This window comes from Dendropsophus ebraccatus, chromosome 2 (genome assembly GCF_027789765.1).
Source record: "Dendropsophus ebraccatus isolate aDenEbr1 chromosome 2, aDenEbr1.pat, whole genome shotgun sequence".
Taxonomy (NCBI): domain Eukaryota; kingdom Metazoa; phylum Chordata; class Amphibia; order Anura; family Hylidae; genus Dendropsophus; species Dendropsophus ebraccatus.
Window position 1 is genome coordinate 188094332 of NC_091455.1, and position 25649 is coordinate 188119980.

General features: G+C 41.4%; 1 protein-coding gene across 3 annotated transcripts in view; it reads right to left on the bottom strand.

Annotated features, from left to right (window-relative positions):
* The window catches only part of PTPRN2 (protein tyrosine phosphatase receptor type N2), a 742556-nt gene that overhangs the window by 507448 nt on the left and 209459 nt on the right, over nt 1–25649 (bottom strand). For 2 of the 3 annotated variants that reach the window (XM_069958895.1, XM_069958898.1), the window contains exons 4-9: nt 21698–21815; nt 20093–20255; nt 11713–12148; nt 9797–10039; nt 5533–5576; nt 4155–4543 (exon numbers count right to left, since the gene is read on the bottom strand). In XM_069958895.1, coding sequence (XP_069814996.1) covers nt 4155–4543; nt 5533–5576; nt 9797–10039; nt 11713–12148; nt 20093–20255; nt 21698–21815 — 1393 coding nt within the window. The remainder of the gene's footprint in view (nt 1–4154; nt 4544–5532; nt 5577–9796; nt 10040–11712; nt 12149–20092; nt 20256–21697; nt 21816–25649) is intronic. The other variant, XM_069958896.1, reaches the window with a different exon arrangement.

Here is a 25649-nt window from a genome sequence, read left to right on the forward strand (position 1 = left end):
AGTGGGTTAGCCTTGAGATGTCGCTCGTCCCCCTCTCCCTGTTGGCAGCTCCCTGGCTTCCTAACTCCAGTAGACTGGCCGGGTCTCACCCAACGGTCGCCCCAACTCTTAAACTTTGCCAGAAATATTTTTCCTCGGCCTCTCTAGCTCCTCACCCATCCCCTCTGTTCCCGGTCATAGGCTCTCCCTCATTTTCGGCGGGAGCCTCTGACCCGGTTTTTCGGGAATGGTTCCAAGCTGGCTCCTTCCGTGCACGCAGCTTCCTCCGGGGTACCACTTGGGTGTCCCTCTCTGAACTCCGCGACCTTTCTGACCCTTCTCCCTTAGGGTTTTGGAGGGCCCTTCAGTTGCACCATTTCCTCCTTTCTCTACCTGCTCCATCCTCTTTCTCTCGCACGCTTACTCAGTTAGAGACGTTATGCCTTGGCACGGGCCCTCTCAGACATTCTCTCTCTCTTCTATACGCCATGCTGGGCTCCCCCCCGGAACAGCCGCCTCCTCCATTCCTCTCTGCCTGGGAGCAGGACTTGAACGTATCATTTACGGGCCCACAATTGGACCGAATTTATACGTGTACTCATACCTCCTCCATCTCCTCCCGGGTACAGGAGGCGGGTTATAAGATTCTTTCTAGATGGTACCGGGTTCCGGTCCGCCTTCACAGAATCTTTCCCGAAGTGTCCCCCCTGTGCTGGAGAAATTGCGGCGAGGAAGGGACCCTCCTCCATACGTTTTGGAGCTGTCCCAAATTGGTCCCCTTTTGGAGAGAAGTGTGGCGTATTGCCTCGACCTTCACAGACTCTCCTTTGCCTTTCTCCCCGTCACTGTTTCTCCTGCACCTATCGGACATCCCGTTGAGAGGCTATCGCCGCTCCCTTGTCCGCCATTTGGTCAATGCTGCCAGGGCTTGTATCCCGGCCTCCTGGAGGCAACAAGCTCCACCCACCATCGCTATGTGGCTACGGAGGGTGGAAGACTTAAAATATATGGAGGACCTTACTGCCCAATTGCATGAGCGGAACTCCAGGTTCTTTCAGACCTGGTACTACTGGGAACAGTTCACGGACTCCGATGAATATAAGACCCTCATCTCTCAGTGAGGTCCCTCGCCTCCCCCCTACCCCCCTGCCTGGTTGCTTCTTCTGTTGGTGTGTATGCTGGTCGTCACTCCCCTCTCCCCTCGTGTGCCCCTCGGTGTTGTAGCTCCCCTCCCTTGCCCATACCCCCCCCCCCTCTCTCCAGTTGTTACTGTTTCCCATTCCTCTCTACTTCTGAGCGCCAGCTCTTTTCCCTTTCAACAAGATGTGACACCCCTGATTCTCACGGATAACCTCCCCGGCGTGGGAGATACTTGCTAAATCTTCAGTTGGTAATGTTGGGCCATGTTGGCTCTTTGCCCATGTTATATTTGTAATTTGTGCACCCAAAGGTGCTTTGTTCTTCCTTGAATTTGTACAGCTAATGGCATACATGTATCTTTTTGTAAAACTTTTGAAAATGAATAAAAATTTAGAATTAAAAAAAAAAAAAAAAAAAAAAAAGGCCTAATAGACCATAATGTAACTACACAAGTGCCCTCACAATACACAGGGCAACAAGTAACGTGCCAAGTGGGGGAAACCCTCACAATAAATGTCCTGCCAATATTGCACTACACATTTTAGAAAACATAATAGGAGAAAGAAAAAATCAAAGTATATAAATCAAATAGTCAAAAATCAAATAATACAACAAAAATCTATTTCATAATAAGAGCAATAGCCGCAGTAGCAGGACTATCCTGGCACACACCATGACATCATGACACCATGTCAGGACTTGCCAGGGTAACACCATAACACTTTTTTCTCCAGATGGGTGCAGATATATAGTATATCCTAGTGAGGCCTAGTGTTAATGAGACCGTTGTCTGTGTCTTAGAAATATATATATTTATCAATGTGATGTTGATTAGATGTTGGGATTTTTGGAGATTCGCAAGCTGCAGGAACTCCTACTAAGATCACGGCAAAGTGGGTACCATTGCTCATTTTCAGCTAAGAGATTGCGAGACATGACACTTCCCCACCGAAATTAATTGGAGTTACACAATCCTAAGTGTAAGAACACTTCTTAAGTTCCTACTCTCAGCTAGGAGCAGACTGTAATATATATTTTGGCACCTACTGTACATCAAGGCTAAATTACATCAAGGTTAGTTATGCCTGGCCTAAGTTGCCTAGATATTTTTTTTTTTTTATAAATTCTGTCAAGTACTTTAAAAGCACTCTACTACAGTTTTCGAAGAAGAAATTTTGTTCGAAGAAATTTTGTTCTGAAATGTTTTTGCATATATGCTCAAACCTAAATGTACGTGTTAACACAGACAATATAGAACAATATAGTAAATGTTATATACTTTCTTTCCATTTTTATTTATGTTTTTTTGTTTTCCTGATCAGTAGGGTTATCAGCAATTAGACTCCCAACAATCAAAAGTTTTTTAAATAACGCTTTAAGGCTATCTTCACACTGCGTATGATTCCGTCCGTAGTTCGTACGCCGCCGTACATGTGCGGCTGAAACTACGGGCGTGGGAAAAATCGACATGCGGCCAGATGCATACGAACCACGAACATACGCCCGTAGTACAGTTATGCTTCCCTAGCTTGATTCGAAGTGATTCGAAACAGGTCATTTACTTGGAAATCTTCGCCCAGCCCAATAAAAAAAACAGAACCTTTTGGATCGAAAAAATCAAGTTCAATTTGGCTGAAATAAGTACTCCGTAGGGGACCGCATGGAAATCCACGGCCGTGAGTTGGAACATTTTTGTCCTCAAACAATGGTCTTGTTCATTTTTCACTGCGCCGTATACAATCCAGCCGTAAGCTCGTACGTAGTGTGCATTGTGCGGGCGTATATCGTATACTTTCAAGCGAACGCATCAACCTCAAAACCACGTGCGAATATTCGTGGTTCGCACTACGGACGGAATCATACGCAGTGTGAACATAGCCTAAAGGTAGGGAGTGTTGTTCCAGAAGAGAGACACCTGGAAAGTATGTTGAAAAAGGTTTTCTGATACAAAAAAATGTTTGTGATGTCCAGGTCACACCGGGGATTCCAAAAACCTTTTAAGCTAAGTGGAAGGCATATGGATAATATAACGCATAGTGTTGAGCGAGCACCTAAATACTTGAGTGCTCATTACTCGGGTCGAGCATTTTTCAATGGTTAAGGGCTAGATTCGAGTAGCGAACCCCATTGAAATCAATGGAAGGCTCAAGCATTTAACAAGGTACCCTCTGTTCGGCAGAGTGGAGGGTACCTGGTCTACCGATTTCTAAAAAAATCTAAAAAATTAGAAGGAAAAGATTTCTGCAGGACACAATACAACTTTAACAATGCATTATTGCTGACATACTGCCAGAGATCTAATGTGTTTTGTAGAAACCTATTTATATATTTTTGTTTAAATTTTTGTATATTTTATTTAAACAACATCCCTTAAAGGTATGACATATAAAAAATTAGAATGAAAAAATAGGCATTATAATAGATATAACTGACGGAGGAACGATCGTTTGGCCGTCAGCAGTAGTGGATTACAACAGGGGCATTTCGGGCGGCAGCCCGGGGCCCTGAGCTCCTGGGGGGCCCATGACCACCCAAAAAGACTTATACTTTCAGTGGTGTACTGTCTCCTGGCTACACTTCCGCCATAATTTGCAAAAAACACAGTTTTTTTTACAAATCAGGACATCATGGCATTATCTATCCTGTACTATGAACACCGCGCTATTGCTGCCATAGTTACAGTGGGGTGGGGGGGGCCCAGGCTTGGTGAACAGCCCGGGGCCTATGGTAAAGTTAATCCGCCCCTGGCCATCAGTTATTGAAGGTGTATGGTCACCTGTACCAAGCACCCCCCCAATGCTCAATCAAGCACTTATATTCATGCACTAGTCTGGATAACAGAAAACAGGAAGCAGGGATTATCTAAGTAGATAATGCTTTCTTGGAGGCCTACTCAAAAATCGAGGTAGAAAATTTAGGACATTGGTTTATAGACCATTGAAATTGCAATTGACTAGATTAGGAATTAACTTTATACCTGTTCTACAAGGTCATTTTTGCACAAAGCTTTACATGACCCTTTGTAAAACACTCACCTCTTTTGTGTTACAATGTAGCCATACTTGTCATTGCTGGAAGACTTCACCTGAAATTCTACTTCTTGCCCTATTTTCTTTGGCTTTTCTTCAAAAGCTCTGTCATCCTGGGCATAGCTTTCCTGTACCCAGCGCTGAAGCTCTATCTCCTCCTTGGAATCGGTGTCATCTTCAGCTGACTTCTTCTGAGCAGTCAGCTCTCTGGTGTACGTCTCACTTTTCACATTCTCAATCCCAACTTTCTTTTCGTCGTCATCGTCATCATCATCAGAGGCGTAGTGGAAGTCGCCAAACCTTTTTAATCCTTTATCAAAAGGCTCTGACATGAACTCGTGTGAGTTACCGGGAAAATCTGGAAGATTCTCTTTCTTTACATTTATTTCTTTGTCCTAAGAAACACAATGGGGGACATTTATCAAACTAATTGCGCCTGTTTTTAGTCTAATATATCTAGTTTGCGCTCCAAATAAATCTAATATGAATTTATGAAGCTTTTTAAGACAAGACTATCCAAATTAGATGCGACTTTTTGAATTAGATTTTTTGTTGTTAATTAGATCGAAAGTGCACCAGAATTCTTTTTTAGCTAAATTTATTAACTGCACAATTTTTTTATATGTCGCATATATTGGCGCATCGCTACGTCTGCTCTGAACCAGGTGAATTTATTAGACTAATTAAAAGACCATTATTTTTAAGACAAATTTACTATGCTATTGGACAATTTACATACATTTGACTAAACACATTAGGTTGGAAATTATGCCAAAACATATTTGACAAAATCGTATTTTTAGATTTGTTAGTAAATATCCCCCAATATGACCAATTACACTTTGCAAACATGTTAAAATATTTATATAAAAAAAAATACAATGTAATATAAGTTGGTTACAGGAGAACTATCGAGTTTGAAAAAGAATGGTGGTCCCAGCACTCCGGAGATAAAATTTCCAAACTTTATTTCATATCAAAAAGTGTATAAAAACAGAGGTCATGTAGAGGCTACCAAAGAACCAATGTGTTTCGCGCGCATGCGCACTTAATCATGATTAAGCGCGCATGCGTGCGAAACGCATTGGTTCTTTGGCAGCCTCTACATGAGCTCTGTTTTTATACACTTTTTGATTTGAAATAAAGTTTGGAAATTTTATCTCCGGAGTACTGGGACCACCATCCTTTTTTCCTTTTGTTACTGAACAGGCGTGAGGCCAACGCCGGACCCGTGCACCCTCTAAGTTTACAAAGTTGCTCAACTTTAATTGTAAGTTTAACTGTAGAGTACTGTAAAGTTTTTATGTTTTTTTATTTTGTTCAGACTGAAAAAGGAAGAAAAAAGAAGAATACAAGAGATGACAAAGAAATGTATAAAATGTACCTTTATTTCATATTCTGACTGTTTCTTGTCTGTTTCTTGACCTTCTGGAAAAACATGGAGACTAAATTAACAAACATGATGAAACGTTTGGTTATAGCAGCAACGGGAAACCTGTGGCCCTGCAGTTGTTGCAAAACTACAATTCCCATCAGGCCTGGTCAGCCATAGCTTTGGCATTGGCATGATGGGGTTTGTTGTTGTGCAACAACTGGAGGGTCGCAGGTTCCCCACCACTGGAATAAAGACTAATCATTTTGGAGTATACATTGGGCATTGCTTTTAATTTTAATGAGACTTATAACACACACGGAACAAAGAAAAAGAAAATCGGGGCCTTGAGGAAGGGCGCTGCGCATGGCGTGAAACGGCTGTAGCCCAGTCACTTGTCAGCGTCTTTACCGAGCCGCAACAATAAAGGCTTTTTAACTGCTACATGGGAGAGTGCCACAATTCCTCTATGGATATTAAAAAGAAAATAGTAGTTCACACCAAATTAGATAAAATAGCTTAACCGCAAACCCTAAACACATTTTTTTTTTAACTAAAAGCCACAAAAGACCATACATAAGGTGGCTCTGTACAATCTAGCTATGTTCACACAACATCTAAAAAAGGCGTTCACTTTTCGTTTTAAAAAAAGACATCCATTATTGCGTAATTTTAAATGTCTTCAATACATCCGCCTCAAAGGATGTCAGTCATTCAATACATTTTGCGAAAAACATGTCCATTATTCTATAGACTTCATTTTGCTGATGACGCTGCAGAAGCTGCCGGCACTAGGGACGGTCGTAGCGGTTCGGACCGGCCGGCTGAAGATGACGTCCTGGCACAAGATGGCGGACATGCGCGACACAGATCAGGTAAAGTATAATGCACCACACTTCCGGGTACACGTGCGGGGGTGGTGGGACACGGGAAGGGGGCGATACACAGACATAACATACATTACAAAGTTGTATAACTTTGTAATGTGTGTTATTCTGTGAATAATTTCTAAGCGCCACACTACCCCTTTAATGACACGCTGCAGCGATCACGCTGCAGCGTGACATTAACTCCTTAAACGCTGCGGCCGCGGCGTTTAAGTGTCAGTGACAGGGGGAGTCCCCTGTCACTTACCGATCGGGACCCCCGCAGTCACACTGATCGTCTGGTCCTGATCGTTAAAATGGACCGCCGGAGGTCTCTCACCTGCCTCCGTGCGGTCCGATCGGCGCTCTGGTCACTGAGCCTGCACAGGCAGGCTCAATGAGCAGAGCGCCGATAACAGTGATCAATGCTATGCCTATGGCATAGAAGTGATCAGTGTAAAAATCAAAGTTATGTATGTACAAGTCCCCAAAACCCCTCCCCCAATAAAAGTCTTAATCACCCCCCTTTCCCATTATATAAATAAAACATATCAAAATAAATAAATAAATAAACATATAATATACCGTAGCGTGCTTAATTGTACGATATATTAAAATATAACAAGCGTCATTGCGAACGGTGAACGGCGTACACGAAAAGAGGGAAAAAAGTGCGTGGATTACCGATTTTATGCTACATTATATATAAAAATAATTAATAAAAAGTGATCAAAACGTCAGATCTTCACAAATATGGTATTAATAAAAACTAGAGATAATGGCGGAAAAAATGACACCCCATACAGCCCCGTGGGTGAAAAAACAAAATTGTTATAAGAGTCACAATAGGCCCATTTTATTAATATTTAACTGCCAAAAAAAGATTTCATTAAAAAAATATATATAACATTAGAGAATCTGTGTAACCTGCATATGGTTGTGTTCGGACTGACCTATAGAATAATGGTATCATAGCGCTTTTACCATATAGTGCATTACGTAGACACAGGAACCCCCCCCCCAAACGTTACCATATTGCATTCTTTTTTTACGATTTCACCTATTTATATCTTCATAAATAAAATATTTGGGATTCCGTCATACATGTTATGGTAAAATGAAAGATGCCATTACAAAGTACAACTATTCCTGTAACAAACAAGCCATTACATGGCCTGTAGATAGAAAACTGAAAGTGCTAGAGCTCTTAGAAGGGGAGGAGGGAAAAACGAAAGCGCAAAGATCAAAATTTGGGCGGTCCACTGGGTCATTTTGGGCCTGGTCCTCAAAGGGTTAATAGAAGTAAATTACAAATCTATATAACTTTCCAACACCAGTTGATTTGAACGAAAAAGATTTTCGCTGGACAACCCCTTTAAACACTTATCCACTATCTACAGCAGGATAGGAGATCACAACAGGCCAACTGCTGGAAAAGCCTGTGATTTTGAGAACAAAAACCCAAGTCTACCACTGGAAAGGAGCAATGGGTCATGAATGTATTGGGCCACTCTATACATAATCTACGGGTACAGTCAGGCTCCGCATGTTACTCAACGTTTCATTCCAAGTTACGTCATAGGGAGTCCCAGCATTTTGATACCTCTTTGATCTGATACTTGTTCCCGTTCCACAGGAAAAATGGTTTCAATTGGAACACCTTGTACATTCCTACATAAAGGATCTGCTCCAGTTATCAATGTAACTAAATGACTGAACACAGCATCAACTCTGTTGCCGATCCTATAAATGCATCCTTAGGAATAATTTATCAAGTCAATAGAGCACAATAGAGAGAAATCTGTTAAAATTTTTATTTTATTTTTTATTAAAAAGAAATTAAATCTATATATAATTCCTTTTCTCAGGCATAACTATACTAAAATATGCAGCACATAATTTATACAGCCTGTAGCACCAGCTCCTTGACTCTGAGGCAAAGACTCAGATACACAAGTTACTGATCTGCACATCCGGAAATCAATACATTGATCTTGTAGAGAGATATTATGTAAATATACTTTCTACTTTGTATAAAACACCACCTACAGTTTGTGCAAATTTAGTGCTTAACGTTAACTTTTCAAGGTTAGTTTCTTGCGATTCGCAGCGGGAGGCTATTGATTTGGGGGTCACGGATGTCAAGTGACAAACTACAAAGTAGATTATTTATGTTGTGTTTTCAGCGCGGTGAATTAGACTTAAAGTACGCATTTCTACGATGATTGTTTTAATGGCTTGGAAATTTTATTGTTTTAAGTACATGCTTTCCTTTAAGATGGATAGAGCACCTCCGCCTATTTATACAATATACAGATACATTACTGTGGCAAAATATTGTGTCTCATATATAGTTTTAAAGAGTCACTGTCATGAAAAATAGCTTTTGTCATCATACCTGTCAATAGTTATTGATCTCTGCAGGTCTCACTGCTGAGACCCGCTGTGATCAGGAGATATAATTGCAGAGAGAGAGCGCAGCAGCACGATCCACTTCCCAGTTGTATCTCCGTAATGGCCAATTCTGACAATTTAAGTCTCTGAGACTACATTTAGTGGCCAGCCAGGGAGTGGATTGCAGGGCTGCTATGCTCTCTTCCCGGCTATATCTCCTGATGCCAGTGGGTTTCAGTAGTGAGACCTGCTGGGACCAGTAACTTTTGACATGCCTGATGACATGTCAAAATAAATTTTTATGACAGGTAGTCTGTACTACTACTAAAGCAGATATCTAGAATGAGGATACCACAAAGACACTATACCACTTACTAAAGCACCAGTATGTCATAAGGATATTCCATCATTAAATGGGTATAAAAAGAAATTGTATTTAATTCAACTGGTGCCAGAAAGTTATAAAGTTTTGTAAATTACTTCTATTAAAAAATAAATAAATAAAAAATCTCAAGCCAGTACTTATTAGCTGCTGTATGCCCTGCAGGAAGTGGTGTATTCTTTCCTGTCTTACACAGTGCTCTCTGCTGCCACCTCTGTCTGTGACAGGAACTGTCCAAAGCAGCAGCATAGAAAACCTCTCCTGAAAAGTTGAGGTTAGGGTGTAGCTATAGGGAGTGCAGAGGGTGCTGTACCACCTAGATTCAGGAGCTGGAGAGGGCCATATGAGGAGGCCAGTACTATAAATAAAATATTATAGATGAGGGGCCCTGGGGCTCACTGGCTTCAAGTTATGCCTCTCGCACCCGCTCTCGGACTGAGGCGCGTGCGCATCTCTGCCCGTGTCATAGACCCCATTCTATGCACGGAGGGATTCCGTCGTCCACCCAAAAAATTAACATGTTACTTGTCATTAAAAACTGTCTGCGAGTGAGTGCGACGGTTATCCGTCGCCATTCCGTAGTGTGCTCGTACCCTTACACATCATTTGCCTATGCTATTTACATTTCTCATACCTTGAGAAGTTTGATTGTTCTCTCTGTCCTCATCGCGTTCCTGAGATTCATAGGCTTCCACTCTTTTAGCTTCATCTTCTCCTCTCTCAGCCTTGATTTTCCGAGTCTCAGCTTGATCTCCGTCGACAATCTGAAGAGTATCAGCTATAACATCCGCTAGTTCATCCAGCTCTTTAGGGCTGAGATTATCAAAGTTAAATTTATGTTTGCCAAGTTCCTTCACAACATTTTGGATAAATGTTTCTGTGAATAACAGAGAACACATCAGCGGTGTCAGATACCTAAAACTACTTCAAAAGCACGGCAGCTAAATGCTGGCTTCCTAGATCCTTGGACCAATACATATCAGAAAAATACAAGTATATTCTGCACTACACAGGGCTTTCTCCTTAGTTGACGATTACCTTCATCTTTAAAGTAGTTTTCCTAATTATTCCTAATTGAATTAATATGTAAATTAGGTGAATTGATGCACCAGGTTGGTGGTGGGTGGGATTACAGCCCCTGGTGCACTACCCAACTGTTGCCTAATAGTGAATATTAGGGTGACATCGTGCAGTGACATCACTCCAGCTGCTGAAGAGGGCGGCAGGTAGGCAGATCAGTGCCCCAAGGACTCAGCCTAAATATCATATTAATATAACACAGGATTGCAGGAAAACAGAGCTGAGGTAAGAGAACTGCTTTCTTCACCAGTGTCTCCTGCTCTGTTGGAACGTATATGCAGGTTTGATTCTCCTAACCTGTTATTAGTTTCCCTTTAAATAGCTATGTCAGGAGAGGCATCCGGTAAGTGATGATGCAAGACATTCACAACTGAATTAGTGAATCCCCATAAAAATAGCTACTTAAAGTGTTTTTTCAGTTTTTAAAGGTTTTTTTCAGGCATAATTTATTGTTGGCCTATCCTCAAGAAAAATGCTTAATGATTTAAAAATTAGTGATAGTCTTAAATCCAGCACCCCCACGGATTAGCTATGTGCCAAAGCAGTGCGTAAAAAAACAGAGCAGTATGCAGACAGCTTCTTCCACTGTGTAGTAGCCAAGATCGGTTACTGAAGGTCAACCTATATTTACTTCAATAATAGCTGGGCTGCAGTAACCAGTCTTGTCCACTACAATGGATGGGGCTGTCTGCTTAATGCTTAGTTTCACCGTGTATACTAGCAGCACAAATCTGGTAAGCAGCTTTTCAGTGGGGGTACTGTAAATCCCTCATCAATCTGATGCTAACAACCTTTCTTGAGTATACGCTAACAATAAATTTTGTCTTGAAGACCCCTTTAAAAAGTCTAACGGGGACATTTATTAAGACCGACGTTCTCGTATGTTGGTTTTAAGTTAGGCTCAACCAGCTTTTCCGTATGCCTCTTACTGAATCCGACCGGCAAGCGGTGTACCAAATCTACATCTGCTTCTAGCAGGTGTAGAATTTAATCATGATTTACTCCAGGCCTAAATTCTGATAACTGAGGAGCATGAGGAGGCCACAACTTCTCTCCACCTTGCTGCGCCCGTCCCCAAGCCCCATTCCACCCCGCCCATTGGGCTAGCGGAAGATATGGCAGGCAGGAAGGGGCAAATCTGTGCCTTCTCCCTGGCGTACAACCCGACTGTAGGTTTGATAAATGTCCCCCTCAGTGAGTAATTTTAATGAGATAAAATGATAATTATTTGAATGCCAAAACAGCAAGAATGAAAGACACATACATCTGAAGCATGATAGACTGATAAAAAAATAGAGAAGGATCTTCACTGCGAACAATAAAAATGTAACTTAATAATTTTCCCCAAATAAGACCTTAAATGTTAATAAAAGAAAATCCAATAGCTGTAAAGACCAAAGCTTGTTTTCTCTTAAAAGTTGCCCAGTGTACTATAAGTTAAAGAAATGTCCGAAAGTAAACATATATTACCATCCACGGTGCTCAGCGGGTCCTTTGGGTCTTCCTGGCGAGAAGCTGATTTATAAATCAGTCCTCCTAGATTTGGCCGAGACAAGATTCGAGCTCTTGGTCTCTGAAGAAAAGATTTCATCTGGTAACTACCCTTTACATCACCTTTAGGAAGCCCTCCATCAAGTTGACTAAGTTGTGGTGGACGGTATTTATTAGAATATAAGGAAGTAAATGTTGCTTTCCCATTCAGATTTAAGTTATCAGGATTTGGAGGGGCTGACTTTTGGGCCAGGTAGGTTTTTAAAGCTGTCAGTAAAGTCTTTTTTTCCAGATCAGCTTCTGAGTCTTGTGGAGGCTTCTCGACCAGAGGATTCGGGAGGACATTTGAAGGTATCTCAAGAACTTTTGGATGAGAGACTGGAGCAAATAACAGGGTGGATGTTCCTTTCGAATTCTGAAAAAGTCAACAAAGTTTAATGTTCTCAAGTGGAATACGAGGAGCACAAAAGAAAACATTAAGATCAAAATAATTGTCAGCTTCCTATCACAGGCAAATAATGGAGGCAAACTCTCAATTATGGAAGACAAATAAAGCGACAGAAATAAATAAAAGTCAATTGGTGTTGCAGCAAATAATCTTTAATTAACAATTTTGTTCCTGGATCCCTAAAGAAGCATTTGTTTATTTGTAAGAAACATCATTTCCTGAGCGTAGAATAACATAAAAATGGCAATCTCCTAAATTAAAAACTTTGTTTATGAAACTTCTAAAAATTTCATTTCAGCAAACAAAAAATACATGTGACGGCCTTTATATCAAAGACTTTGGAGCAAAAGGAAATGCTTATGAGAAAAGCCATGGCCTCAGGCAGCTGTGTCTTGCAGTTGATTTACCAAGTGCATACCTGTTCAATGCTTCAATTTAAAGGTGCATTCTAGTTTCAGCAAACAAAGGTTATTTTTTTGCACAGTAAAAAGTTTATTTTTCAGTATACTTTAGCATCAATCCCTCACAATTTTTCAAGATCTATGCTCATGTCCTACAATGAAATCTTAAAGTGGTTTGTAGAAAAGGTATCTGTTCCTCTCCCAAGATCTCCTTTTCCTCCCACTTGTCATTTTAGAAATATACCTTTTTGAGGACAAAGGGGGCAGGTACATGATGTGAGCAGTTGAAACCGCACATGAACATGGCTGAATAAAAATCGGTCCCATTTATGTGATGAAGAGTTAGGTAGCCAAGTCTGCTAACTGTATCATTGCACAGGGTAATGGGCCTATTCCACGGAGTGATAATCGGCCGAATCGGCCCAATTTGTTTAATTATCGCTCCGTGGAATAGACAGAACAATCAGCCGATAAGCGTGTGAATGGCTGATAGTTCATTTAGGTTCAAACCTAAAATCATTGGTCGCCCCCCGCGCATCGCTATGTGGAATAGCGGGCACGGTGGATGACCGACGATTTCACAAACATCATACATTACCTGTCCAGGCTGCAGGTCTTCTCCTTCTCCGAAGCTGATGCTGAAGACCTGCGCCTGGACAGGTAATGTATTAAACAAGGGCTGCAAGGACATCGGGCCGTGGAATAGGGCCGTCGGGCCGTTTACATCGTTGATCGGGCCCTGCTCGGCCCGTGGAATAGGACCCTAACTGCCCAGTTTAACACTATCAGTGTGAATGAGATCTAAACAAGCTACAGAGTTTTCCTATCTGGAAATTGACCACAGTGCAGATTTAGGCTTCATTCACACGTCCCATAAAATTTCCCGTAGTTGTGGATCCGCGGCCACAGACAATTTTAGGAATCATTCAAGTGAATGCTGCGATTCACATGATCAATGCTGCAACCCCTACCGCTATCCACAACGGAAAAATTGGACATGTCCTTGTGCGGATTGCGGCACTGATCCCCCTCCCCCTGCCGCCTGACAGCAGAGAGGACAGAAGCGCAGAAAACAGAAGGGCAGAAGACAACTTCTTGCCTACTCCCACCATGCCGGAGGGCTCACGTATTCACCGTCACGGGGGGAGTAGGCAACTAGTTGTCTTCTGCACTCTTGTCCTCTCTGCTGCCCGGAGGCGTGGGGGCTTCACTTTAGGGGATCCATGTTGCGATCCTCCTCAGTTCACTGCGGCGTGGGTCTAATAAATCAACAATATGTAAATTTCCGCTTTGGATAATGAACCACATTTTGGTGGGTTTTCCTCATTGAAGTAAATAGGGGTTCCAAAATCTGCAATCATATTTTTTCTTTTCTAGTTTTGCTCCAGCAATGACACAATGCCTGGTCTAAGCAGAGACCCAAGATAGCAGCAGAGATCTCCTTTTTATGTTTAAATTTAGATTTAAAGGGGTTATCCAGCGCTACAAAATATGGCCACTTTCCCCCTACTGTTGTCTCCAGATTGGGTGGGGTTTTGAAACTCAGTTCCATTGAAATAAATGGAGCTTAATTTTAACCCTTTAAGGACTGTGCTAACTTTCGTTTTTGCGTTTTCGTTTTTTCCTCCATGTGCTTAAAAGGCCATAGCACTTGCATTTTACACCTACAGACCCACATGAGCCCTTATTTTTTGCATCACTAATTGTACTTCGCAATGACAGGCTGAATTTTTCCATAAAATATGCTGCGAAACCAGAAAAAAAATTATATGCGCAGTGAAATTGAAAAAAAAACGCAATTATTTTTCTTTGGGGGGGCTTCATTTTTACACCGTGTGTCCTATGGAAAAACTTAGTTGTTATATATGTTCCTCAAGTCATTACGATTAAAACGATATGTAATATGTATAACTTTTATTGTATCTGATAAAAAATAGCCTGTAAAAAATTAAAACCATTGTTAACAAATATACGTTCCTTAACCCTTTAAGGACATGGCCCATTTTCGTTTTTACGTTTTCGGTTTTTCCTCCTTGTGTTTAAAAGGTCATAGCACTTGCATTTTTCCACCTAGAAACCCACATGACCCCTTATTTTTTGCTTCACTAATTGTACTTTGCAATTACAGGCTGAATTTTTGCATAAAGTACACTGCGAAACCAGAAAAAAATTCAAAGTGTGGTGAAATTGAAAAAAAAAACGCATTTCTTTTATTTGGGGGAAATGTGTTTTTACGCCATTCGCCCTGTGGTAAAACTGACTTGTTATGCATGTTCCTTAAGTCGTTACGATTAAAACGATATATAACATGTATAACTTATATTGTATCTGATGGCCTGTAAAAAATTCAAACCGTTGTTAACCAATATACGTGCCTTAAAATCGCTCCATTCCCAGGCTTATAGCACTTTTATCCTTTGGTCTATGGGGCTGTGCGAGGTGTCATTTTTTGCGCCATGATGTGATCTTTCTATCGGTACCTTGATTGCGCATATACGACTTTTTGATCGCTTTATATTACATTTTTTCTGGATTTGATGCGACCAAAAATGCGCAATTTTGCACTTTGGGATTTTTTTGCGCTGACGCCGTTTACCGTACGACATCAGGAATGTCATTAATTAATAGTTCGGGCGATTACGCACGCGGCGATAGTAAACATGTTTATTTATTTATTTATTTGTTTACTTTTATTTAAAACCTGGGAAAAGGGGGGTGATTCAGACTTTTATTAAGGGAGGCTTTTTACTATTAACAACACTTTTTTTTTTTTTTTTTACACATATACTAGAAGCCCCCCTGGGGGACTTCTAGTATATACACTTGGATCTCTCATTGAGATCTCTGCAGCATAGATATGCTGCAGAGATCCATGAGATCGGCACTTGTTTGCTTTCGGCTGCTGCAGCCGAAAACGAACGAGTGCCGGGCCGAGGACGGCGCCATCTTGGACGCGTCCCCGGCCGGCATCAGTAACGGAGATCGCTCCTCCGGGACAAGGTCCCGGAGGAGCGATCTCCCCCACTAGACACCAGGGAAACGTTGCCTCCGGTAATCGGAGGCAGCTGTCAACTTTGACAGCTGCCTCCGATTAGCTAATTAGCGGGCACGGCGATCAGACCGTGCCCGCTAATAGCGGCGGTCCCGGGCTACTCGCGGCACCCGGGATCGCGGCACTTCAAAGCGGGGCCGCCGCGCGGCCCCGCTTTGAAGTGCAAGTGAGGACATATGACGTAGGGGTACGTCATATGTCCTTAAGAGGTTAAAATCGCTCTATTCCCAGGCTTATAGCGCTTTTATCCTTTGGTCTATGGGGCTGTGTCAGGTGTCATTTTTTGCGCCATGATGTGTTCTTTCTATCGGTACCTTGATTGCGCATATGCGACTTTTTGATCGCTTTATATTACATTTTTTCTGGATTTGATGCGACCAAAAATGCGCAATTTTGCACTTTGGGATTTTTTTGCGCTTACACCGTTTACCCTGCGAGATCAGGAATGTGATTAATTTATAGTTCGGGCAATTACGCACGCGGTGATAAAAAACATGTTTATTTATTTATTTATTTTTATTTGTAAAATGGGAAAAGGGGGGTAATTCAGACTTTTATTAGTGGAGGGGATTTTTTTATTAATAAAAACACTTTTTTTTAACTTTCCCTTACAGTAATATGAAGCCCCCTGGGGGACTTCTATATACACAGAACTGATCTCCCATTGAGATCAATCCTGTGTATATAATAGAGCAATGATCCATCAGATCGGTGCTCTATTATAATGGTCTGCTGCAGACCATCTGAATAGATTGCCGAGCCGGGATCAGCGTCATTCCGACGCTGAGCCCCGGCCAGCTCATTAGAACGGATCTCCCCTCCGCGATCGCATCGCGGGGGGGAGATCCCCCACTGGACACCAGGGAGAGGGGGCACAGCTGCTATTCAAATGCAGCTGTCAGCTTTGACAGCAGCATTTGAATAGTTAATTAGCCGGCCGCGGCGATCGGCCGTGCCGGCTAATACACGCGGTCCCTGGCTGCACTTAGCAACCGGGGACCGCATGCTGCAGAGAGGGCTCACGCCGGGAGCCCTCTCTGTTTACTCTTAACGGCCGCATGACGGGTATACCCGTCATGCGTCGTTAAGAGGTTAAACCACACCTGAACTGGAGACAACAGTAGGGGGAAAAGTGGCCATGTTTTTGTAGCGCTGGATAACCCCTTTAAAGGAGATCAGAAAGCAGTGGGGACCAGCACCGTCAGAAAGTCACTGGCAGGGGATCAGTGACCTGCGAGTACAGATTTAAAAAAAAATTTTTTATCCAGCCTGAGAACCTTTTAAAGAAAACATGGACCTTGTTTTATAATGCCTTAAAAATGGTCAGCATGAAATAGAGACAGAATGCAGTAACATAATAAACTATGATAACAGAGAAATCATTAAGAAAGGGGTCACTAATCAGGAGAGGGGGTCTCCAGTAGCTACTCCCTTCCCCGTTGGCCTTGAGTCACACATCTCTACTAGAGATAAGCGATCCTCAAGCATGCTTGAGTTTGTCCGAACCCAAACTCTCGACATTTGATTACCGGTGGTTGAAGAAGTTGGATGCAACCCTATGGAGTCCTGAAAAACATGGATACAGCTGTATCCATGTTTTCCAGGCAGCCTTAGTGCTGCATCCAACTTCTTCAGCCACTGGTAATGAAATGCTGAGAGTTCGGGTTCGGATGAACCCAAGCTGGGGCTTTAAAACCTATGATTTCTCTGAAATGGTCTCAGAACTTTTAACATGAGTGCTTCATCATGGCTTATAGTAGCCTGTAATCAAAATTATTAAACAGCAAGGAAGAGGAACCTAAAATATCAATCCCTAACCACAAAAGTCCTAATAACTTTGGTTTAGTTACCGATGTATGTTTTATACATAATAGTTCATATTATTTTAGATTTTATAACTAAAAATGTTATCGTTGACTTCTGTAGGTCAATAGTCTTCTAATGAAGTATAACTGGGAACAGTCTTTGCTGTTTAGTTAAATTATATATTTCATTTTATTTAAATTTTTCATTCGGCTGAAACTACAGGTCAACAATCTGTAGATAGAATCCTGTGACAGTTGTCGGTGCGGATCACTGACATGAAAAGACTGGTGTATCGGTTATCATTTTATAGTTTAGATTTGACCTTCAGAACATTTTTACTGTTTTACCAAGCGGAGTTACTTTCAGGAACAGATCAATAATATATAAAGGGTAAAAAGACAGCGGCAGTCTAACAAGTACTCGGAATGAGGACAGATTGACATAAGCCAAAAAGCCCTCATTTATTGAGTTTTTTTTTCACCATCATTCCCTCTTTTACTTTATTCTGAAGATTGCCCTCTGAAAGGTCAGAATATGATTTTTTTTTCACCTGTTTTTTTATATTTTATTATTATGTGACAATCAATATGTTTGTATTCTGCACAGATATTCAAGTGAAATGTTGTTTGCTTAACCCATTACTAAGGCTCCATGCACTTGGCAGAAGCCTGTACCTCTGCACCGCAAAGTAATAAGCTCACTATTTGCCGCCATATGGAGCAGCTGTACAGTGCCATATTATGGAGCTATTCAATGTTTGCAGGGTAGAAAAGCTCCTTAACACGGCATCCAGTGGAGCGTGTCAAGATTTTTTCTGTCTCATTTCATCCGACTTTGAGAGAAAAAAACCTCAGTATGACTCTGCATGTCACCAAAGGCCTATGAAGCATAATAATAATAATAATAATATTTATTTGTATAGCGCCAACAGATTCTGCAGCACTTTTTTATTTTACATACGATACAGGGGTTACATTTACACATTACATTAAATGAAGATAAAAAAAAGGAGTAAGGGACCTGCTCGTAAGAGCTTAGAGACAAGAAGGACTGGGGGTGAAACAAGAGGCAATAAGGGCTTTATGGCCCAGATGGTCCAGCCATTGTAGATAGAATCGGAAAGTGCTTTAAGTTTAGGGAGTACAGGTACATAGCGCATGGAACCGTCCGAGATATAGAGTAAAATATGAGGGGACAGAAGAAGAAGGAGAAAACAAAATGTAGGGAATGTTATAAGCGTGCCTAAAGAGTTTTTAGGTTGGTTAGAAGGTGGGTATACAAGAAGTTCCATTTTGGAAACACTGAGTTTGAGAAATTGAAATGTCATAAAATTAGAGAGAGCAGATAGAGACAGTCAATGGTGTGTTGTAAGAATGCAGGGATGATGTTGCGGGAAGAGGTGTATAGCTGGGTGTCATGAGCATAGAAATGGTATTGAAGGCCAAAGCTGCTAATGACCTGGCTGATGGTGGCTGTATAGAGGGAGAAGAGGAGGGAACCTAGGACTGATCCCCTGGGGAAACCCAACAGTAAGAGGTAAAGGAGAAGAAGTAGAGCAAGAGAAGGATACATATATTAAGAAAAGAAAACTCCGTACCTAAAGTAGGTCTTAAGAAAGTGAGAGAGTATCAGAATGCCTCTCCAAAAAGAGTGCAATACGTGCAGACCAATGTTACGCCTCTCATGGTTAAATAATGCTGGTGATTTATTAACTGTGGGTTTTTCTATGTGTGTAAAACCCCAGAGGGTGTTTTCCTTCTTGTTACTGTGGTGGTCGCTTCAAAGAAATCAAGGAACATTTACTTCTGCACAATAATAAAACCCCTTTATATACTAAACTTCCAACTCCCAATAGGGTCTTGTCTCAAGAGGGAAGATGGAGACTACACAACAACAAAATAATGATAAAAAAGATAAATTTAAAATGTTCAAAAAGTAGCGTAACAAAAAAAATTATATAAGCATTACAACAGTATTCTGAATCCGGCCCAGAGGGGCGTAATTACAGTGCTGACTTTCCCCAGGACCATGACTACTTTGCAAGCAGGAAACGCCCAGATGACTAGTACATTTGCAGGTTATACAGGGCAAAGACGCAGGCAAAAGATATATGTATGGGATGTGTGTTAGGGGATGTATTAGCACAGTGGGTTAGTGTAATAGCGATTTTTCTAGTGACGGGTTCCTTTTAAAGGAATCTTTTTATTATGATAGTTTTAGATTCCTTTTTGAGGTGCGTGCCAGCCAAAAATGCTCCCATAATGGCATACCTGTCACCGATGGCCTCAACAATAGTGCACAGTAGTACCTACAAATGCCTCATTGTATACTACGAACACATTCCCTCAAATACTAGGATAGCTATGAATGTGCCCCAGAGTACTTTGCCACCACCCGATTCCCTTTTAAATTCCTATGCCAGACATAGATGCCACCAGACTGATATTTGAGTCAAAATCCCTCTAAAACAAAATCCTACTTACAAATGCTTCCAAAATGGTACGCCAGCCACTAGACACCCACCGGTACAGATAATTAAAGTAAGAAGTTTATTCCTAATTCACATTTTCCTAAATAGTACAGACAGTAATTGTCACCTTATTGTCATGCAGAAGCACTGAGGAGGTTATTATTAATTTCTAAGGTTATTACCGTAATCACAGGCTTCTCACTCTTTGTCCTTGGGTAGAAGCTTGGAGCTACAGGCCGTGGCAGAATCCCAAGATACTGAAGGTACTGATGAAAAGATTTGGCAAAATTCTTATTAGCTTCAGATTCATAATCTCTGTTGCTTTCAGAATTTATTGTTGAAACCCTGGAAGTGAGAAGGAGGCAATATTATAAAACATAATTAATTTTTAATTGGAAAAATCCATTCTTTTCAGCCATTACCTTGTGACGCCTCTATCACTGAGTAATTCCTTGTTCCTCTATCCCGTAGGTTTACCAATTAAATAGTATTCTATCAAGTTTCTATAGAAGGACATATTTCCTCACTTATACTACAACTTATTAACTTATCAACTTATTTTTTGCCATTTGCCCTGTTTGATAAAATTTATAATTTGATAAACACTAATAATAATGTTTATAATAATATTTTAATTTTTAAAATGAACCTCGCTGCTATATCCATTCACAACCGCATACAGATACCACTGGATTAGGTTAAATTACAGGGGTAACAGGTTTTATAGCGAATGTACCAGCAGTGCATTCACTTTTTTCACAAGTTTTTCACATGAATAGAATAAACAGAACCGCATCACAGAGGGGCTTGGTTTCCTCCCACTGGGGGCCATCCCACCTCCAGTGCTTTAGCCTTGGCCAGTGACCGGAAATAGAATGGTGCCGTACACAGGAACCGGGCCACAGTTTAAAAAAATGACCACGGCACCAGCTTCCCCGCACCGATGCCGTTCTATAAATGTGGAAAAAATTAAAAGAGAATGTACTGCTGGTACATTGGCTTTAAGAAAATGAGCTCATTATTTTGGAAAGGGGTATCTCTAGAGTTTGATCAAAATGGTACAGTCTGACATGATAGTACAGTTTGATATGTTTTAATTGATGAATTGCTGTCGGAATAGTTGATCATCATTGATAACGATAACATCAGATGGACAATGGGAGAAATCTGAACAGAAAACACTCATATCAGTTTTGCAGTACAGCAAATTTTGACGTTCAACTGTACCCAGCATATCTGTTCCCCTATAGGTATGTTAACTCTTTACTTGTAGACATACAGGTGGTTACATGGTCAAACAAATCCATAGAGTCAAAATCTGGATTCCATCCGGTAAACAAATTCTGTAACTTTAATCTGCCCCATTGTAAGATAAATCATCTATGTATTAATCCTTTCCCTCTTTTGACAAAAAGAAATAAAACCTTAAAGCGACTCTGTACCCACAATCTGCCCCCCCCCCCCCCAAACCACTTGTACCTTCGGATAGCTGATTTTAATCCAAGATCTGTCCTAGGGTCCAATCAGCAGGTGATGCAGATATTGTCCTTAAAGGACTACTTTTAAACTTGCAGCCCTGTGTCGAACTGGCGTGGCCTATAGTGCCCTTAGGCCTGCACTGCCTCCTCCCCGCCCTCTTCATCATTAGTAATGCCCCTGGGCAGGATTTCTCCTAATCATCACTTGTGTGAACACTGCACAGGTGCTGGATTGTTATGGCCCATGTGCAGTGTTCAGACAATTGCTAATTGTGCTAATGACAAGTGCTAATAAATCCAGTATCTTACCTTGAATTGCTGGAAGCATCAGATGGAAGAGAATCCGGCTGTCTGCTGTAGACTTTACGAATATTTGATAATTCATTTGCAATGATATGCTGAGTGTAATCATCTTTCCAGGATAAACCTAAAAGGAGGCAAAAAAATTAAAAGTTCATCTGTACGCTGCTAAAGGGAATAAAAAGACTCCATCACTTTGCTTATACTTTTCAGCAAAAAGTTTAAAAAAAACTTGCTATTCGTTTTGCAAGCTTCTTGAATTTTCGGTCAAAATCGCTATTTTCCGTGAATGGAATCCTATAAAATTTTATTAAAACAGCCAAACTATAGTAGCTACAATACTGGGACTATTACAGAAGGGCAAATTTGTTAAAGTATGTTGTTGTAAAAGTGTCAAAAATTAGAAAATTACAATTTGAAAAAAAAAAGTCAATCAGCCAATCATACAATTTCCACCATTTCTTTTCTCTCTGTCCCTATATCACTCTAAAAGAAACAGATTGCTGAACTCAGGGAGACCAGCCAAATGACAACACTGCCGGCTGCTAGTGAAAGCGCTCAATGCAGTGAAGTCCTGGGTGCATTGCCCCCTGGGAAACATGAATATGCAAAAGTCTCAAAACACAGGACTAGCCAGATATCCCTATGGGAAGGACCCGGCCTGTGTTTTGAGACTCTTCAATGAGGCTCCACGGGCTCCTCTTCTGCCTATATCACTCTGTTAGTCTCTCCCTGCTCTGCTGTAACTGCCTGCTGCCATCCTGCTCTCTCTTCCACACACAGCCGACTGGCCACCTCCATTACCGAACCTCCTTATATAGAGGGGGAGGTGCTAACATCACAGAGGGGCCTGCAGCTGATTGGACAGATGCTAGGGATTATGACTAATCCCTTTCTCCTGCCCAGTGACGCTCCAGACAGCATGTGCGCAGAACAAAGCGAATTGACAGTGAGTCTTGATTCACTTCGCTCATCTCTAATATCAACCACTAAGTGTTCGGCCTGATTCATGTGTTCATTGCAATCCACGAAAAAAAAGGATGTGATTAGTGATGAGTGAACCGGGTTCCGGTTAGAGTCCATCCGAACCCGAACGATCGGCATTTGATTAGCGGGGGCTGCTGAACTTGGATAAAGCTCTAAGGTTGTCTGGAAAACATGGATACAGCCAATGACTATATCCATGTTTTCCACATAGCCTTAGCCTTAGGGCTTTAGCAGCCACCGCTAATCAAATGCCGAAAGTTCGGGTTCGGATGGACTCGAGCATGCTCCAGGTTCGCTCATCTCTAGAAATGATGTAGATGTAGATGTAATCAGTGTATTTAAAAAGCTTTAAACAGATCCGTGAAAAGCACAGATTTAAAACAGATGCAAAAACAAATAGTTTTTCACAGAGGTAATGAGCAGACTTTATCAAGGGGCCTTGAAAATCACTGAACGTGTAAATAATGCCTTAGTGGCACACATTCTCCTAGCCCTCCACGTGATGTTATAGAAAAACTGATTTAGCAGACCAAGTCATCTTCTTCCATTGCTTCTTGTCCTGTTCTGATACACATGCTTATTGTAGGTGCTTTCACAATGGACGGGGTCAACATGGGCACCTTGATCAGTCTGTATTTATGAAGCTCCATACCCTGAATTCTGTGATGCACTATTTATCTAAGATTTATCTAAGGGTGTAAAATATAAACTGGTATAAACTGCCCACAGCAACCAATCACAGCTCGGCTTTCAGCTCTGCTAAAATGAAAGGGGAGCTGTGATTGGCTGCTGTGGGCAGTCTACACCAGTTTATATTTTAAATCCTTTGATAAATCTGGGCCCATGTGTTCTGACACTTTCACTGCAAGGCACTGTATGCTCATCAACATTAACCCTTTCATGACCTGGGGTCATTAATGCCTCAATGCCCAGGTCGTTTTAGGATATCAGCTTGTGGGATCATAATGATCCCATAAGCTGATGTCCCTGTGTCTGCCCCCTCTCCTCTGTCACAAAGTTGTAACAGCTGCAGGGGAAAGAGGGGAGGGGGCAGAGCTCACGGCCACGTGCCCGGCGCACGCCCTGCCTTCCCTCCCTACCTCCCTCCTCCCGCCGGCCTCCGTAGCCAGGAAACCGGAAGCCTGAGGCTTCACTTCACAGAGCCCCGATGGACACCGGCAGAGAATTCTCCCTCTGGAGAGGGAGAATTCTCTGTCAGGAGAACTTTAGATGCTGCGGTAGGGTTAACTCTCAGCACCAGGGCGCGGCTCCGGTGCTGAGAGTTGCGGGGGGTCCCCGGCTATCACTGATAGCCGGGACCTGCCGCAGATGACACAGGCTCAGATCCTGCGCCTATGTCATCCTGGATCATTAATTAACGTCACTGTAGCATCAGGCATAGGCTGCAGCGACGTAAATTAACTGTGGAGCGGTGGGGGGAGGTTAAGGAATGGTTGCCTAATATATTACACCCCTTGGAAGGTTGATACATAACAACATTATTCTCTCTTCTTGGTCGTTAATTTTGGTCAGTATTAATAGCCAAACTCCCACGTAGATGCAAAACAAAAAAAAAGGAGAAATTTGTTCTATCATAGTTTTTCTCTGTGTTGGTTCCACGAAAATATCAATGAGGACCATATAGTGATCAAAATACTATGGGTGAACCCAACCTCAAAGCAGGAGGGAAGCTGTCCATGATGGCCACATTCCTGCTACCAACTGCAGCTTATGCTTATGCACCCGCACCATGTCACTGCTTGAATTTTCTCCTGTTAGGTCCATGTCCACTCTCAGCTTCAGGTTGGGGACATACTGTATACAGGGTGGTCCAAAAGTAGGTGGACAGTATGTGTAATAGGGTTATGAAGGGGGAGATTTATCAAACATGGTGTAAAGTGAAACTGGCTCAGTTGCCCCTAGCAACCAATCAGATTCCACTTTTCATTCCTCACAGACTCTTTGGAAAATGAAAGGTGGAATCTGATTGGTTGCTAGGGGCAACTGAGCCAGTTTCACTTTACACCATTTTTGAAAAATCTGTAACCCTATTACACATACTGTCCACCTACATTTGGACCACCGGCTCTGTTAGACTTACGGTAAGAACCCACAACAGAGTAAGGACTCCCAATGTATGATTTCAGCATGTGGCTTTCACTTCCTCTGTGTAATACTAATGCAAACTGCTTAGACAAGTTCTCAATAATAAAGATATCAAAATCTCCAAAGAAATGGATTTAAATTCAATGTACTCAGTAGAGTTTCATACAAAGTACCAAGGTCAGCAGAGGTCTCAATAGATTAGCGAGTCTGATGTTTCATTTTGCTATAGTTTTTTCTTTATTCCAGTACTACAGGTACGTACACAGCTGTTATTTGTTATACATTATGTACTCTTCTTACTTATTTGCAACATTTGTAGAATGATTAAACTTGTGTCAATCAGAGCTGTAATTGTTCATCCAAGAAATTGTTGGAGTTTTTTTTGTTTGTTTTTTTCATTACAGCATTTTATTTTTTTCAGTTTGACTTAATATTTCAGAAAACATATACAACGGCTACCAGGAATTCTCAGAACATAACAATTATGGCGGAGTTAAACAGGGTTACATTTCTATAAAAATAGGCAGCGCCAGGAATTGTTTTTTTTTACATTTCAGTATAATAAAAAAAGTTATTTATTTTGAAACTTTGTACTTTATTGTTGGTCAGATTTGTATTTCCTTGTTTCAGTTGTACAATATTTTTAGAATTTTAAAGGAAGCATTTTAAAAAAAAATATATATAAAAAAGTATTAATAACAAAGAGAAAAACTTCAAGCAACTTGCCATTTAAGAATACTTATAATTGCTAATAGAAAGAACTTATAGAGTGAACTTCAAACACGTTGGGCTCCATCCGACCGAGAGTTCAGCATTTCATTCCCAGTGGCTGAAGAAGTTGAATAAGCCATAGGCTGCATCCATGTTT